Source organism: Ranitomeya variabilis, chromosome 1, assembly GCF_051348905.1.
Source record: "Ranitomeya variabilis isolate aRanVar5 chromosome 1, aRanVar5.hap1, whole genome shotgun sequence".
NCBI classification, from domain to species: Eukaryota; Metazoa; Chordata; class Amphibia; order Anura; family Dendrobatidae; genus Ranitomeya; species Ranitomeya variabilis.
The window spans coordinates 971,026,500-971,042,079 of NC_135232.1; the positions used below are offsets into that span (position 1 = coordinate 971,026,500).

Sequence of the window (15,580 nt, forward strand, 5' to 3'; positions counted from 1 at the left end):
GCACAGCGGTGACGTCACCGCTCTGCTGTTAGGGCCGGAGCTCAGTCAGTGTCAGGAAGCAGACGCTGGGGGACGCATGTAAGTATGTGCTGTTTGTTTTTTTTACTTTTACGCTGGTAACCAGGGTAAACATCGGGTTACTAAGCGCGGCCCTGCGCTTAGCAACCCGATGTTTACCCTGGTTACCCGGGGACCTCGGCATCGTTGGTCGCTGGAGTGCGGTCTGTGTGACAGCTCTCTAGCGATCAAACAGCGACGCTGCAGCGATCGGCATCGTTGTCGCTATCGCTGCAGCGTCGCTTCGTGTGAAGGTACCTTTATAAACTTCTGTGAAGCACTTGGGGGTAAAAAGTGCTCACCACACATCTAGATAAGTTCCTTGGGAGGTCTAGTTTCCAAAATGGGGTCACTTGTGGGGGAGCTCCAATGTTTAGACACACACGGGCTCTCCAAACGCGACATGGTGTCCGCTAACGATTGGAGCTAATTTTCCATTCAAAAAGTCAAATGGCGCGCATTCCTTTACCCTTCCGAGTTCTGCTGTGCGCCCAAACAGTGGTTTACCCCCACATATGAGGTATCGGTGTACTCCGGAGAAATTGCCCAACAAATTTTAGGATCCATTTTATCCTGTTGCCCATGTGAAAATGAAAACAATTGAGGCTAAAAGAAAATTTTTGTGAAGAAAAAAAAAAAAAAAAAAGTACTTTTTCATTTTTACGGATCAATTTATGAAGCACCTGGGGGTTCAAAGTGCTCACTATGCATCTAGATAAGTTCCTTGGGGGGGTCTAGTTTCCAAAATGGGGTCACTTGTGGGGGAGCTTCAATGTTTAGCCACACAGGGGCTCTCCAAACGCGACATGGTGTCTGCTAACGATTGGAGCTAATTTTTCATTCAAAAAGTCAAATGGCGCTCCTTCCCTTCCGAGCCCTGCCGTGCGCCCAAACAGTGGTTCCCCCTGCATATGGGGTTTCAGCGTACTCACGACAAATTGGACAATGACTTTTTTGGTCCATTTTCTCCTTTTACCCTTGGGAAAATAAAAAGAATTGCTACTAAAAGATCATTTTTGTGACTAAAAAGTTAAATGTTCATTTTTTCCTTCCTTGTTGCTTCTGCTACTGTGAAACACTTGAAGGGTTAATAAACTTCTTGAATGTGATTTTGAGCACCTTGAGGGGTGCAGATTTTAGAATGGGGTCACATTTGGTTATTTTCAGCCATATAGACCCGTCAAACTGACTTCAAATGTGAGGTGGCTTGTAAAAAAAAAAAAAAGATTTTGTAAATTTTGTTGTAAAAAATGAGAAATCGCTGGTCAACTTTTAACCCTTATAACTTCCTAACAAAAAAAATTTTGTTTCCAAAATTGTGCTGATGTAAAGTAGACATGTGGGAAATGTTATTTTTTAACTATTTTGTGTCACATAACTCTCTGGTTTAACAGAATAAAAATTCAAAATTTGAAAATTGCGAAATGTTCAATATTTTCGACAAATTTCCAAAATTTGTCACAAACGCAAAAATTATCGACCAAAATTTACCGCTTTTATGAAGACCAATATGTTATGAAAAAACATTCTCAGGATCCATTGAAGCGTTCCTAAGTTATTACCTCAAAAAGGGACACTGGTCAGAATTGCAAAAAATGATAATTTAATCTTCAACTTGCTTAGCTGTTCACAATAACAGTAATTTTGACAAGGGGTGCCCAAACCTTTACTTGTCACTGTATACCATCTTGTAATACACCAGAAAATAGCATTATTGTGACTTTAGTATGCAATTAACCTACAGGTTAACCCCATATCTGCACGTTAATAGTGTTATGACATAACAGGTTCCCTTTAATGGTGCAATCCATCCTAGTGCAGAAGTCAAGAAAGTCCTCTAAGTACGGTATGTAAAAGAGGAAAAAGAAGCCGTGTGGCCACTGCACTGACAGCACAGCTACCAGGAGGAAATGAACGTATTCCTCCCAGCAGCATCCTGCTTTCAGCCATAGAGGCTCGGCCTCAGTCACTGCTCCGTATACAGTGCGCTATGGCTCTAACCATGCCCTGGCCCTGACTGAAAGCTAGCTCGCCACTGATGCACTGCTGAGCCGGCTGTCAGTCAGGTCTGGGGTGTAGTTACAGCCGCCGCTCACAATGTACTTAGCGGTGACCGAAGTCACACTGGCCGCTCCTCTATGACTGAAAGCCAGAGGATTAATGGAGGAAAAAAAGTGAATTTCCTCCCATCAGCTGTGACACAAGTGCAGCAGCCACATGGCTGTAGAACCCTATTGACCAGAAGAATAACCCCATATCTGCATGTTAATAGTGCTATTTGACAGGTTCCCTTTAATAGTGCAATCCCTCCTAGGGCAGTAGCCAATAAACGTCCTTTTAGTATATAGTGCAAAAGAGGAAAAATGGAGGCAGATCCGTGTGATGATAAAGGTGACGATTATTAGGTGAAAAGGGCTGAAGCTGGGATGCTGAAGCTTTGCAGCTTAGAATGGGTGAATAAATCGTCACTATTCCTCTTTGAGTGGTTGTTTGCTGCCTCCATGTGTGGTTGTGTTTGTGCTATGGCAATGCAGACGCAGCAGCCTGCGCCTGAATGTTTGTTTGGTTTGCTAGGAGCTGCTGGTCAGTGTTGTGTTTGATAGATGGTGAGAAGGTAGAAGAACCTGTGCTGTTTCAGAGCTGACATAAGGGTGACCGGGCTCAGTGGTGACATGGATAAGGATCGCGGAGAGGTCTGCAGCACAAACCCTGTAAAGTGAAGGGCTTCACTATGGCCCTGGAAGCTTTTCAGCCCAATATTGTGCTTTCCGACAAGAATCTGCCTGATTCCTTGTGTTAGTCGGCTTGTTTAGGGAGTTTTGTCACATGGGTGAAATATACTCTTTAATGAAGGGATTTGACAAAATTCAGTGCTCTCAACATAATCTATTGTTTGAGTTTGTGTATTATTTTGTCACGTCTTCAAAATATTAAGAGGTTTCATTACAAAGTGCCAGTGTTCTACGCCAGAGCATCAAATATAAAAAACTGATGTAAATAGTGATATGGCCACAAATGTTTGCTTGGTTCATAAAGGCTTCTGTACATGGTTTCCTGCATCATCTTCTAATAAGCCGTTAGAGGAAGCCCCTACTAGACAGTAGGGCATCACCCTGCTTCCGTGTGGCCGCTTACTTGACACCATAGTCCTTGCGTGTTGCGACAAGCCCTGTTTGCCGGATTTCACAGTGGGCACATAACACCGTAGGACCTCAGTTTGGTGTCCAGCTGCAACAAATAATACCATGATGGAGGATTAAGTAGCAGAGGAATAGTGTGAGTAGCTTGGAGAGGTCTCTTATAATGCCAGTATTTGGGGTACAGATTTAAATCAGGCTGTTTTGCAGTCCTGGTAGTGAGTGTCCTGACTTTCCCTCTTCTGCTGTGTTTTGTTTTGATAGAACTGTATTGCTGGTGAGTAAGTAGTGCTGTTATCAGTAGCAGGCCTCATGCTAAGAATCTAGCATGGCATGTGAGGTCACTTTTCAGCACATATACGCCCTATGGCTATAATCCCCGTAAGGACATTGCTCTCCTTGTTTTGCAGTTTCTAATGCATTGCAGATGTGGTCCTATGCTTATGACGACCGACTGAGAGGCCTGCACACACGACCTGTGCATATTTCCAAAATAAGTCATTGAATAGCTGTCAGAATGTATAGACTAGTATGTGCCTGAAATCGTGTCCTTTTACATACTCATCTGAGAGATAGGTTTTGCAGGACAGAGCCGCCTGTGTTTGGAATAGCTGCTGATTGGGGTGTAGTTTTCTAGCTTCCCCGCATCAGTTACTGTCTGTAACTGCTCCAGATCCTGTGCGATGTACTTGGAGGTTGCTTTATTTTTCTCCACATGCTCTATATCGGATCTTTTATTTATTATTTTTAAAGTGTGCGTATGTTTAGCACAAAAGGGACTTTTTTCTATTCTGGTCTGATGTCTATTCTGTAAAACAGCCCTTTCTTTTTCTGTACTGTGGTGAATAGAACGCTAACATTATAATTTCATAAAGTTCTGGAATGCTGAGCACAGGAATCTTGGAGCGATTAGCGATTGCTGTGTTACATAATAGGGAGCCTCTCACTTGGAACAATGGAGCTCCATTCCAAGGCTTCATCAGTTGTAAATATATTCATATATTACTCGCCGCGCTTACCTTTGTTACCAACTTCTTTATTCTAAAATGGAAGGATTTTTAAAGCCGTTTAGAATTTTTTGTATGCAAAATATTCTTAAAAAGGCATCGCATTTCTTCTCTTCAAAAGCCACGTATCGCTACTCCTGACATGTCCTTTTTCCTTAAATACTTGGATTCACCATCATATGACAATTGTGGAGTATCTTTTCTAATAACTTTACATGAAACTGCCCCATTGTTATTCCTCCTAGTTGTATGAATAAATAGACACCTGGGCGTTACCATTCTCCTTGTCACACCAGTAGTAGGTGTGTCCCTATATGAATTGACACTAACCCATCAGAGTGGACATTGTCAGACTGTATAGGGTTACGCCTCCACCTGGTAGCATCCACCAGTTGTCAACTTATTCACACGTTTCATGCAGAAGTTACAGAAACGGTGCCATGTAGACGGACGGGTCCACCTTAAATGTAAATCCAACACTTCTCTTCTTATACCTTAATGTTCAATTCACTTTTACTGTGTCTTGGCCACTACATATTACCGGTATTTTTACTATAGATGGGTAGGTTTGGGTAGGGGTAGTTTTGCCTTTCACAAAACTTCTAATTTCAGGAAAATTGTGGCAAGATTGTATGACGATAGTGCAGCCTTTTAACTGTTAAAGATTGGGTTGTTGCTACTGTAAAATCATGTCTCCTGCTTGAGTGAGACCTAGGATAACATCCAGGAAGGAAACGGATGGTTCTTTGATGTCATTCTCAGTCCAATTCCTCTGCATAGGTTGACGACACTCTTCATGTTTATACAAACCTTATGTTTTTGCACAAGTTAGCCTCAGTTTAGTGGAAGTAATAAGACACTTTAGGGCTCAGTCTGGTGGCCATATTAATCTGACCCGGATCGGAACGCAGTGTATAGACTGACCGGCGGCTCTCCCAACCAGAGAGTGACCGATTCATGTATTTCTAGGCAGCGGTCACGCCTCAAACTTCTGAATTATAAATTGCTGTTTATCTCTTTTTGCCGCTTCTAGGTTATTCCAGCTAGAGGAAAATCTTCATTTACAGTTGTTTTCCTGCCAGATGAAGAAGGAAGTTATGAAAGTTCATTATTTATAAACACTTCCTCACATGGTGTTATGGCTTACCAGGTAAGGAGGGTCCGCTGCATCTGTGGAAGGGCATAATCTCTCCTGCTAGTTCTCCCTAATGTATAGACTTGTACATGGTTACCAAGACTGACATGGAAGAGATTCCCTAATGTATTTAAAATATATGGATTTAATTACTAGTGATGAGCGAATATACTCGGTACTCGAGATTTCCCGAGCACGCTCGGGTGACCTCCGAGTATTTTTTTAGTGCTCGGAGATTTAGTTTTCAGCGCCGCAGCTGAATGATTTACATCTGTTAGCCAGCATAAGTACATGTGGGGGTTGCCTGGTTGCTAGGGAATCCCCACATGTAATCAAGATGGCTAACAGATGTAAATCATTCAGCTGCGGCGCTGAAAACAAAATCTCCGAGCACTAAAAAAATACTCGGAGGACACCCGAGCGTGCTCGGGAAATCTAGAGTACGGAGTATATTCGCTCATCACTAATAATTACTGAATCAAATAGATGACTTAACAGATGAGCTTTTTCCCGTAGACTTTGCCGTAAAGTTTAATTTTGCTTTGAGCAGGCAAAAGTTATTCAGACTCTGTTTTTGGTCCATCCCAAAAATTTGTAGTAGACTGAACGGGTGCATACTGATGCCATTTGGGAAACTTGAAGGGAACCTGTCACCAGTTTTTTGCACCCCCCTTATATCCTTTGACGTCCCCTGCATACCTCAGAAGTGTTTTATAATTGTCCCGTGCTGTATGTAAACTGCACCGTCCGGTCTGATGGGTGTCTTCACATTGTGATCAGCATTGCCCTGGTCCCTTCAAACGCCACCTCTTATAAGCAGGGCTGTAGAGTTGGAGTTGGTGTCCATTTTTTTGGAGTCGGTATAAAATGGAGCGACTCTAAAAATATATAATAAATTGGGTTCAGTAGTTCAGTGCAGGATGTGCTGTAAATGTTTTCATAAGAATGTGGGAAAGTTCTGAAATGTCCTATAAATGTCTGTCCTGTTCCTGATCTAAGGATCTCGCCTTTTGTTTGTGCTGCACTTTTTGTACATGCTTAGTAGTGAGGCATGTATGAGGGAGTCGGAGTCAGGGAAATTGTGGCTTACTGACTCCACAGTCCTGCCTATAAGTGCATGTAAGTGGATGATGTCTGTCCGTCATCCACATAGTGCCCGAAGTCTCGCGCCTGCACAGTGGAATCGAAGAGCTGCGCAGGCATGTCCCACTGTGCAGGTGCGATACTGAGGGAGAGACGTCACCCACTTACACACTGCACGGGACAAGTATAAAACACTTTGAGGATATAAAGGGGTTGCATGCACCCCATTCTTATAATCTTAGTTGGTGCCAACAGTTTTCTTGTAGTTTGTTTTCTTTGTGAAATTAAGCTTAAAATAGTAATTAAAATGTATTAATGCAATGTTTGCACTGTTAGCAAACATTTCTATATGAAGAATATTATATATTTTCTTACAAAAAGAAAAAATATAAAAATATATATATTTCCCTCCCCTTTTGGGTGGTCTAGAATCCCTGGGGCAGAATGAAGAGTAGCATCACAGGGCAGAGCCATTTTGTGTGTGACTGCCCTGTGATCTGCTATCACCAGCAGTTACTGTCTCTCTCTCTCGCCCAGATTACATGATTCTCTCACCCCCCTCCACAATGCCTGGCCATTCACTGCACACATGCAGCTCCTTATCATATGAAGGGATTAATCACAGCTCCTGCCGAGCAGCTGACAGCTCCTGCTCCAATAATGCTAATGGTACACTGTTCCTCCTTGATGTCTCTGCTATTCTGCCGTGATTTTCTCCTGCATTTTACTACTGCCAGCCTTCAATCTAGGATCTGTTCTTCTGGACGCAGTACTGCATCTGTTAGCAGATCCGAGGGCTCCATGAATATGGCAGCAGAACACTCCCACTACTGTGAATTGTGCAGCCCACAGAGGCGTGACCAGTTCACAGCAGTGATAGTTCTATTACAATAGATTGGATGGGTGTCTGTTATCTCCTATGACCATGGGGTGCCGTATTATGACACTGAGGCCATGTGCACACGTTCAGTATTTTTCGCGTTTTTTTCGCTATAAAAACGTGATAAAAACGCTTACATATGCCTCCTATTATTTACAGTGTATTCTGCATTTCTTGTGCAAATGTTGCATTTTCTTCCGCGAAAAAATCGCATCGCGGAAAAAAAAAGCAACATGTTCATTAAATTTGCGGAATTGCGGGGATTCCGCACACCTAGGAATGCATTGATCTGCTTACTTTTCGCATGTGGCTGTGCCCACCATGCGGGAAGTAAGCAGATCATGTGCGGTTGGTACCCATGGTGGAGGAGAGGAGACTCTCCTCCACGGACTGGGCACCATATAAATGGTAAAAAAAAAAAAAAAGAATTAAAATAAAAAATAGTCCTATACTCACCTTCGATGGCCCCGGAGTCTTCCCGCCTGTCATCGTTGCATGCTGCCGCTTCCGTTCCTATAGATGCTCTGTGTGAAGGACCTGCGATGACGTCGCGGTCTTGTGATTGGTCGCGTGACCTCTCATGTGACCGCTCACGTGACCGCGACGTCATCGAAGGTCCTGCACACACACACCATCTATAGGAACAGACGCCGCTGAGGAGGTCGGCTGTCTGCAGGTGAGTATAACCATTTTTTTAAATTATTTTTTAAACATTCTTTTACTATTGATGCTGCATAGGCTGCATCTATAGTAAAAAGTTGGTCACACTTGTCAAACACTATGTTTGACAAGTGTGACCAACCTGTCAGTTAGTTTTCCAAGCGATGCTACAGATCGCTTGGAAAACTTTAGCATTCTGCAAACTAATTTCGCTTGCAAAATGCTAAAAAAAACGCGAAAAAAACGCAAAAAAAAAATGCGGATTTCTTGCAGAAAATTTCCGGTTTTCTTCAGGAAATTTCTGCAAGAAATCCTGATGTGTGCACATACCCTGATAGTGTCGTGCTGCTACTGTGAAAGCAAGATGCATTCAAAACTTGGTTATAACAGCATGTTATGCTACATTACATTGATTTATTAATGATCTACAAACCTGGTACCTTCCCTTTAAAGGTGATGGGCATAGTTTATAAGCCGAAATCTGGTGACAGGTTCCGTTTAAAAGCAGATTCAAATCAATCATGTACATCATAAAGAACTGAAGAGTTAATTTGTACGCAGGTAGCATCACTGTACATAATGTTTTTCTGTTTTAGGTGTTTGGCCTGGGGACTTTTCCTTCTGCCTCAAAGAATTCCAAGAACTCTTTTCAGAAAACCGAAGTATTATTTCCTCGGATTGCAAATATCCATCTCTCACAAGCACAGGTGTGCCCAGATGTCAAATTCTGACACTTGTCCTTACTGACAATCCACATAAACCAAATGATTCTCCTTATTAAAAGACAGGCGCCTATGAGGAATACAAGGATAAACTTTGTATCTTGGGTCATTTGGATGGCCTGGTTTTGGTAAATGTATCAATTTCTTTTACGCAAATTTCTATTTTAGCTATTTGATGAAAATTATTTTTTTTTTTTTAAAGATACATTACACTTGCTTTCAGTACAATGTAGCTCATTACTATGGTGGAGAATTCTAAGGGTTTCTCACAATAATAGTCATACTACCTCTTCACACTTTTACATTCATCTAATAAGCAAAGAACTTTTAGAATGGTTGAGACGTATTCCCCTGGTCGAACTGCCCATGCACAAAGCAAACATTGAAGGTTTCTGGGGCCTAAAAACAAATGTCATTGTCAGATAAGCACCAAAAACATAATTAGAAAATAATATGATGTCTGCCATGTCTATTATATGCATTGCAGCCATGTCCCATTAATTTAGAGTGAAGTGGGACTTCACCAGATGACTTTTATAACCTCATGTAGGAAATATGTAAAAAAAAAAAAAAAAAAATTAAAATGCAACCTTTGCCAAAGAAACATTTCCCATGCTAGTAAAATCCATTGCCAAAATGTCCTCATAATCTGACAGTACATGTTGAATGTGTAAGTGATCAAAAGATCAATACAATAGGAGCCTAATAAAAAATTAGTTGTTTTTTTTGCTTGTTTTTGTATGTTAGAAAAAAAAACTTGCAAGTATACATATATCATAAAGGATGCATAGTTATTTTTATGCAGTTAGCAATAAATTAGGGGATGACTTATGTTTATTTTTTGTACATTCGCTCTAATCATGCAAAAAATAAAGTTTGACTAAAGACAGCCCCTTGTATCACAAAAAAAACCTCCAAATTTTTGGGAGCGCCACAAGAAAAAAAAGTTGGGGTCATTAAACCACTGCAAGGTTAACGAATTCCATGGTTCCTTACAGACATAGGATGCCTTAGATATCTGTCAGCTGTCCTCTTGTTTGGCCATGTTAGGTGTATGTGGCTTTAGGCTGTGTTCCCACTGGACACGTCACTGTGTGGTCAGCTGAGGTTCTCATTATTTTGAAGTGAAGAATAGTGCTATGAAACTTGATGAAACCCTGACAGTGTTAATACAGCCATAGCTTTTGGTTTAAAGATGATCAATGGAAAGACATTGCAATGATTTAGTGTATGTGTACAGTATGTATGTAAATATTTATTTTTATTGATTAATTTTGGTGTAAGAATATTTTTATAAAATATTGAAAATGTTTCTCATCTGACCAGACAGATTTATAGTGTTTCCTTGTGGGATGTGAAATGGTGACCTGCCTCTTCTCGCAGCATGTGTAGCGTAATGGCGTGTGCGGAGTCAGCGTACGACTTTTCTGTTTTATTACCGTATCACTAAACGATTCCGTGTGTTGTGCTTTGTCTGCAGGCAGAAGCTGTAAACTCCAGTGTATGGCAGGTTCGTCTGAAGTGCAGCATTCCTTTCACACAGCGGCAGCCGTGCAGGGTACGTGACACTTGTCTTGGGGGTGCTATTCGGGCGTTTTCGAGTGGTCTAAACTGGTTGCCTTTTGTGCCATGATTTGCAGAGCTGCTTTCTGTCCGGGCACCCTCTGCTGCTGCAGGTCTACTTTGCTGTCAGGCTGGATGGCAGCCAACATGACCTGGAGACCCTCAGGAAATACATACTGGAGAATATTTTTATGATCTTTGTAACAACTGAGCAAAATGAAGACATTGGTAAGACAAAGTGGAGCCATAAAATAATTATTGTGTGTGTATATGCAAACGTTATGTAACAGCATTCTTTATACATGAGTCCGGCTATTTCTGCATACATAAGCATGAGGTTCTCTGAACATACGCGATCAAATCATGTATAAACCTATATAATTGGGACAAATCCAATGTGTGTAAAGAACCATGTCTCTACATAAGTGGCAGCAGTAGAATATATGTATATTTGTATCACAGCTTGCATCTGGGTATTCATTAATTGGTATAAGACTGGTCCATTTTTCCCGTTCACATTTATTTTTCCATATATGCAGTTTTCAAAGTTAAAAAAAAATTCTTGTTCAAAACAATTTTTGCTTTTTTTTTTTTCATGATATATTGGGCGTAATGTTTGTCATTTTTCTGGACCGTTTATTTCTTTTTGCCAATATGAGAAATGTACGGTAAATAAAAAGGTCTTGTGTCTATTTTTCATAGTTTTATTTTTGTGTTTGTCATGTTTTTTCTTCCCGTCAGGGATCAGGGCTAAACCCAACTTTTCACATTAATAGCAGTTTTCTTTTTCCTTTTCTTCTTTATTTTTTTTTTTTTTACTTTATTTTACATGTTGCGTCTCTCATAAGACCTACGTGGTCATTTTGATATTTAAATAGATTTATTTGTTATTGCTGATTTCTCTTGTAAATCGGGATGACATATTCGCTTCAGTTACAAGAGAATTTCAGCTTCTTGCTTGAACTGCTGAGCTGACCCGGGTCTGCTATGGTCCCGCAGCCTCTGCACCCACAATAATAAACCATCTCTGCCTTCTCTTTGGGGAGTTTGGTTGTGTCTGACAGTCGGCAGCTGCACGATCTCTGCTCTGCCTCTGTAGTAATATTCTAAAATGACATGGCAGAGTTGCATGCCGATCATCCAGATGCTTTAAGTCGTTGAATGATTGCAAGCAGGTAATATAGGTTTTGCTGGCTGTTTTGTATGTATATTTTGCACATAATTAATGTATGCTTTTCAGCTGGGTAGAATGCAAAGTGTTAATTTCTTTTATGCTCAAGTACTATCTGAATTTTCACTTTTTTTACCCATAGGTAATTCAGTGATTATGTACATATTGAATTCTGGCAATGGACTGGTCCATATGCAGGTAATTGCATGCCAGCATTTGGTTAATATCTTTCTCAACAAATATCATGACATTATCAAGTTTTAACGAGCTCTCATTTTCGCGCGTGCGTGCGTGATCCCGTGCGTGCGTGCGTGTGTGCGTGCGTGCACACTGGAGAAAATGAGTGCTTGTTAAAACTTGATAAATCGGCAGTGAATCAGATACTTATTTTTCCCACTGTGTACCCCAGTTCTGTGTATGCAATTGAGGTCTGGCTATCATATATTTATATATTCGGTGTCCATTTTGGTGGGGTTGGAGTCTGTATAAAATGGAGCGACTCCGACTCCTAAAATATATAATAAATTGGGTTCAGTAGTTCTGTGCAGGATGTGCTGTAAATGTTTTCATAAGAATGTGGGAAAGTTCTGAAATGTCCTATAAATGGCTGTTCTGTTCCTGATCGAAGGATCTCGCCTTTTAGTTGAGATGAATCTGTGCTGCACTTCTGTACATGCTCAGTAGTGAGGCAGTGCTGTGGGGTCGGAGTTAGGGAAATTGAGCAGTCGGAGTCGATGGTGCCGTGGTGGTCCTAATTCCTGAATCTAGAGCGTCTGACAAGTGATTTGTGCTTACGTGCACCACGAGAGAAATCTTCAGTCCTTAACTGAAGTAAGATTTCTGGTGTAGGGAACGCCACAACTCGTCATGAATTAAACGAACTGTTATGTCACACTCCCGCCACGCCTCCGCTGCACCCATTTTGGCGAAGCTGGGTGAAAACAACAAAAGTCTCAACATCTAGAATTCTAGCAAAATGGTTTTGATGAATCAGTGGCTTTGTTTTTGTACTACCCAAAGGGGGCGTACAATAGAAAAGCTCGTCCATAAAAAAACTAATAGAAAACCAAAAAAGGATGGACACCGGAGCTATATAAAATACTCAGTAATTTTTATTACAAGATTAAATAACAGAATTAAGTATAGATTTAATTCTTTTATTTAATCTTGTAATATAAATGATTGAGTATTTTATATAGCTCCAGTGTCCATTCTTTTTTGGTTTTCTATATCTAGATAATAATCATCTATGGAGCAATCCAAAATGTTGTTTCTTCTATTCCTTAAAATAAACCAGATGTTGGGACCCTTGATACAACAACGCATTTCCTCCAGTTTTTTTTTTTTTTGTGAGAACAAGGGTCCCCAACCTGTCTCTTGTGATCCACAGGTGGCTCGCCGGCCCATCATGTATGGCTCACGGCTGTGTGTTCTAATGAGTGCTACTCAACTGTATTGGTATACACTGCAGGCATAATTTTTAAGAGGGCATTATTATTGTATAAACTACACTCAGATCATTACTTTTTTTCTTTTTAAGTGTAAATTTTTATTAAGATTTTTATAGTTTAACAAATGGAAACAAGTCTGAACAAACAATTACATTCAGTAACATCATACAGAATAAAATGATTAGAGAAGCTACAAGGACAAAATAATGTGAGGTATAATATAGGGAAATCCTCCCTCTAGTGGTGTAATACCAAATTGTAAAATAAAGCATTGAATTCTAGTATTCAGATATTCATAGGAATAATTACTTCTAGCACCACTGTTGGCTAGCTCCAACATCCAGAATTCAGAAAATTACCAGAAGACAATTATATTAGATTAAATATAAATGGACCTCGCATAAAGACAAGACTCACACAGCAAGGGTGGGGAATGGGGAAGATTTGGGATCTAAAAGAAGCAAAAAGAGGTGAGGAAAAGCAATCCGTTTCTTTGAGCCCAGTAATAATCCCAAGGAGCCCAAACAGAGTGAAATCAATCCACTCGCGCTCCCAAAAAAGCCGTCATATACTCCATCCTACAAATGTCAGCTACCTTGGTGCTGTAAGGATAGGTAGCAACAGCTTGGCTGAATTTTTCCCCATCCCTTTGGGAGAGACATTTAGCAAATATATAACTGGATCAAGCCCCACCTCCACATAGAGAACCCTGCTAATTAAGACTCTCACTTAACCCCCAAAGACCCGTGATCCCGGGACAAGACCAAAAAATATGGTATTGAGTGCCCATGTCGGACCTACAGCGCCAACCCAGCTTTGAGAGTAGAGGGATCAATCTGTGGAGGAGATCAGGAGTGTGATATCAGAACATCAATATTTTGTACTGATTTTCCTTGTAAAGCGTGCAAATGGAGGACTTGGCCGCTTTTTCCCAAATGAACTGCCAACACTGGGGTGACAACCCATCCCTAGGATAGACTCCCATCTGCTCATATAGGGATGTTTAAGCAATCCTGAGGATAATTTAGAATCCTATATATTTCCTAAATTAATCCTTTGGTTGACGGACCCCTTTTGCAAAACCTTTCAAAATCAGTTGTCAAAGACATTTTCGGTATACCATAGAGCGAAGAAGGAAAATGCTTGATCTGCAAATGCTGGAAGAACTCTGTTAGAAATGGCAAATCTAGACTTAATGGCATCAAATGGAAGAAGCTCCATCTACCAGATCCGCAAACATGAATAATCCCGCAGAAATCCACGGGTGGACCATTGCAGAGTCCATACTACTTGGTATCAGAGGCTGATATATGAAGGAGATCATGGGTGAATTAGGGGAGGTCAAACTAAACTTCTACATACATGAAAGCCACCCCTCCTTCGTAAACTGCAACAAAGATACTGGAATTCTAGTGGGCTTAATTGTCCACAATAGCGAATTTGGATGGATTGATGCCAGCCATAATTTTTCTATTTCTGTCCATTTGTTGTAAGCCCAAAAGGAAGCCCATGTGGGAAACCTATGTAAAATGAGCAGCCCAATAATATTATTGTCAGGGACGGAAAGACCCCCCTGTGATTTATGAGAGACAAGGACACGCTTGGAGATCTGGTGATGCTTACCATTCCAAATGAACCTCATGATGGCTGCCTGTAGAGACTTAAGTTCACTCATGGGAACCTTGACCCGTAAGGTCTCAAAATAATAAAGCCGCTTAGGAAGGAGAGACATATTGATTGAAGTTATACAGCCTATTAATGAGAGTGAGCATGGCATCCACCTGTCCATCGGTCTCCTCCGTTCACACAGAAGTGACGGGAAATTGCCAAGGTATAGATTGCTGTAAGAAGAAGACACGTTAACCCCTAAGTACTTATTAGCCTCCGACTTCCATCTAACTTTAAAATTAAATTTTAAATGGTCCAATACGTTAGGAGGAATATTTAATGGTTGTGCTTCTGTTTTATAAGTATTCAATTTATAACATGATAAATCCCCATACTTTTTTAAATCTTCCATTAGATTAGGTAATGTAATATTGAGTTTAGTTCGGGCTAAGAAGACGACATCCACAAACAAAGGAATCTTATACACTTTGTTCTTAACCTCAACTCCTGATATGTTAGGATTTTGTTGTATCACTGTTCTGAACAGCTGACATGTGCCCACGATAGCCACGGGTGGGATCAAGATCCACCCGTGGCTATTGACTAGTTAAATGCTGCTGTCAAACTCTGACCGGCATTTAAATGGCGCTTCTGACAATCGTGCCGGAATTACACACACCGGTGACCCCGTCACGTGATCGGGGGTCATTGGTTCGTCGGTATGACAACCAAAGGTCTCCTGAAGACCTCTATGGTTGTCAGTGCTGGCTTGCTGTGAGCGCCACCCAGTGGTCGGCGGTCATAGGAAGTAGTTCTGCTATATAGAGGCGATCTGATCATCTCCTGCATGTAGCAGAGCCGATCGGGTTATGGCAGCTTCTAGTCTCCCATGGAGACTATTGAAGCATGCCAAAAGTTAAAGAAAAAAAAATATCAAACCTATACATATTTGTAAATATACCATGCACAAAAGATGATACTAAGGTCCATATAAATAGAAAAAAATACAAGCTTTATTATTAAAATACAATAAACTAGGGGGACAGGAGTATACAAAAATTGTCACACACAATGTAGTGCAGTAGAATGGGACATGCAAAAAACTG

General features: G+C 40.9%; 1 protein-coding gene across 3 annotated transcripts in view; it reads left to right on the forward strand.

Annotated features, from left to right (window-relative positions):
• TMEM131L (transmembrane 131 like) overlaps window positions 1–15,580 on the forward strand; it is a 161,739-nt gene that overhangs the window by 73,242 nt on the left and 72,917 nt on the right. For all 3 annotated transcript variants that reach the window (XM_077279362.1, XM_077279361.1, XM_077279363.1), the window contains 5 exons: window positions 5,235–5,351; window positions 8,556–8,666; window positions 10,162–10,239; window positions 10,322–10,472; window positions 11,558–11,613. In XM_077279362.1, coding sequence (XP_077135477.1) covers window positions 5,235–5,351; window positions 8,556–8,666; window positions 10,162–10,239; window positions 10,322–10,472; window positions 11,558–11,613 — 513 coding nt within the window. The remainder of the gene's footprint in view (window positions 1–5,234; window positions 5,352–8,555; window positions 8,667–10,161; window positions 10,240–10,321; window positions 10,473–11,557; window positions 11,614–15,580) is intronic.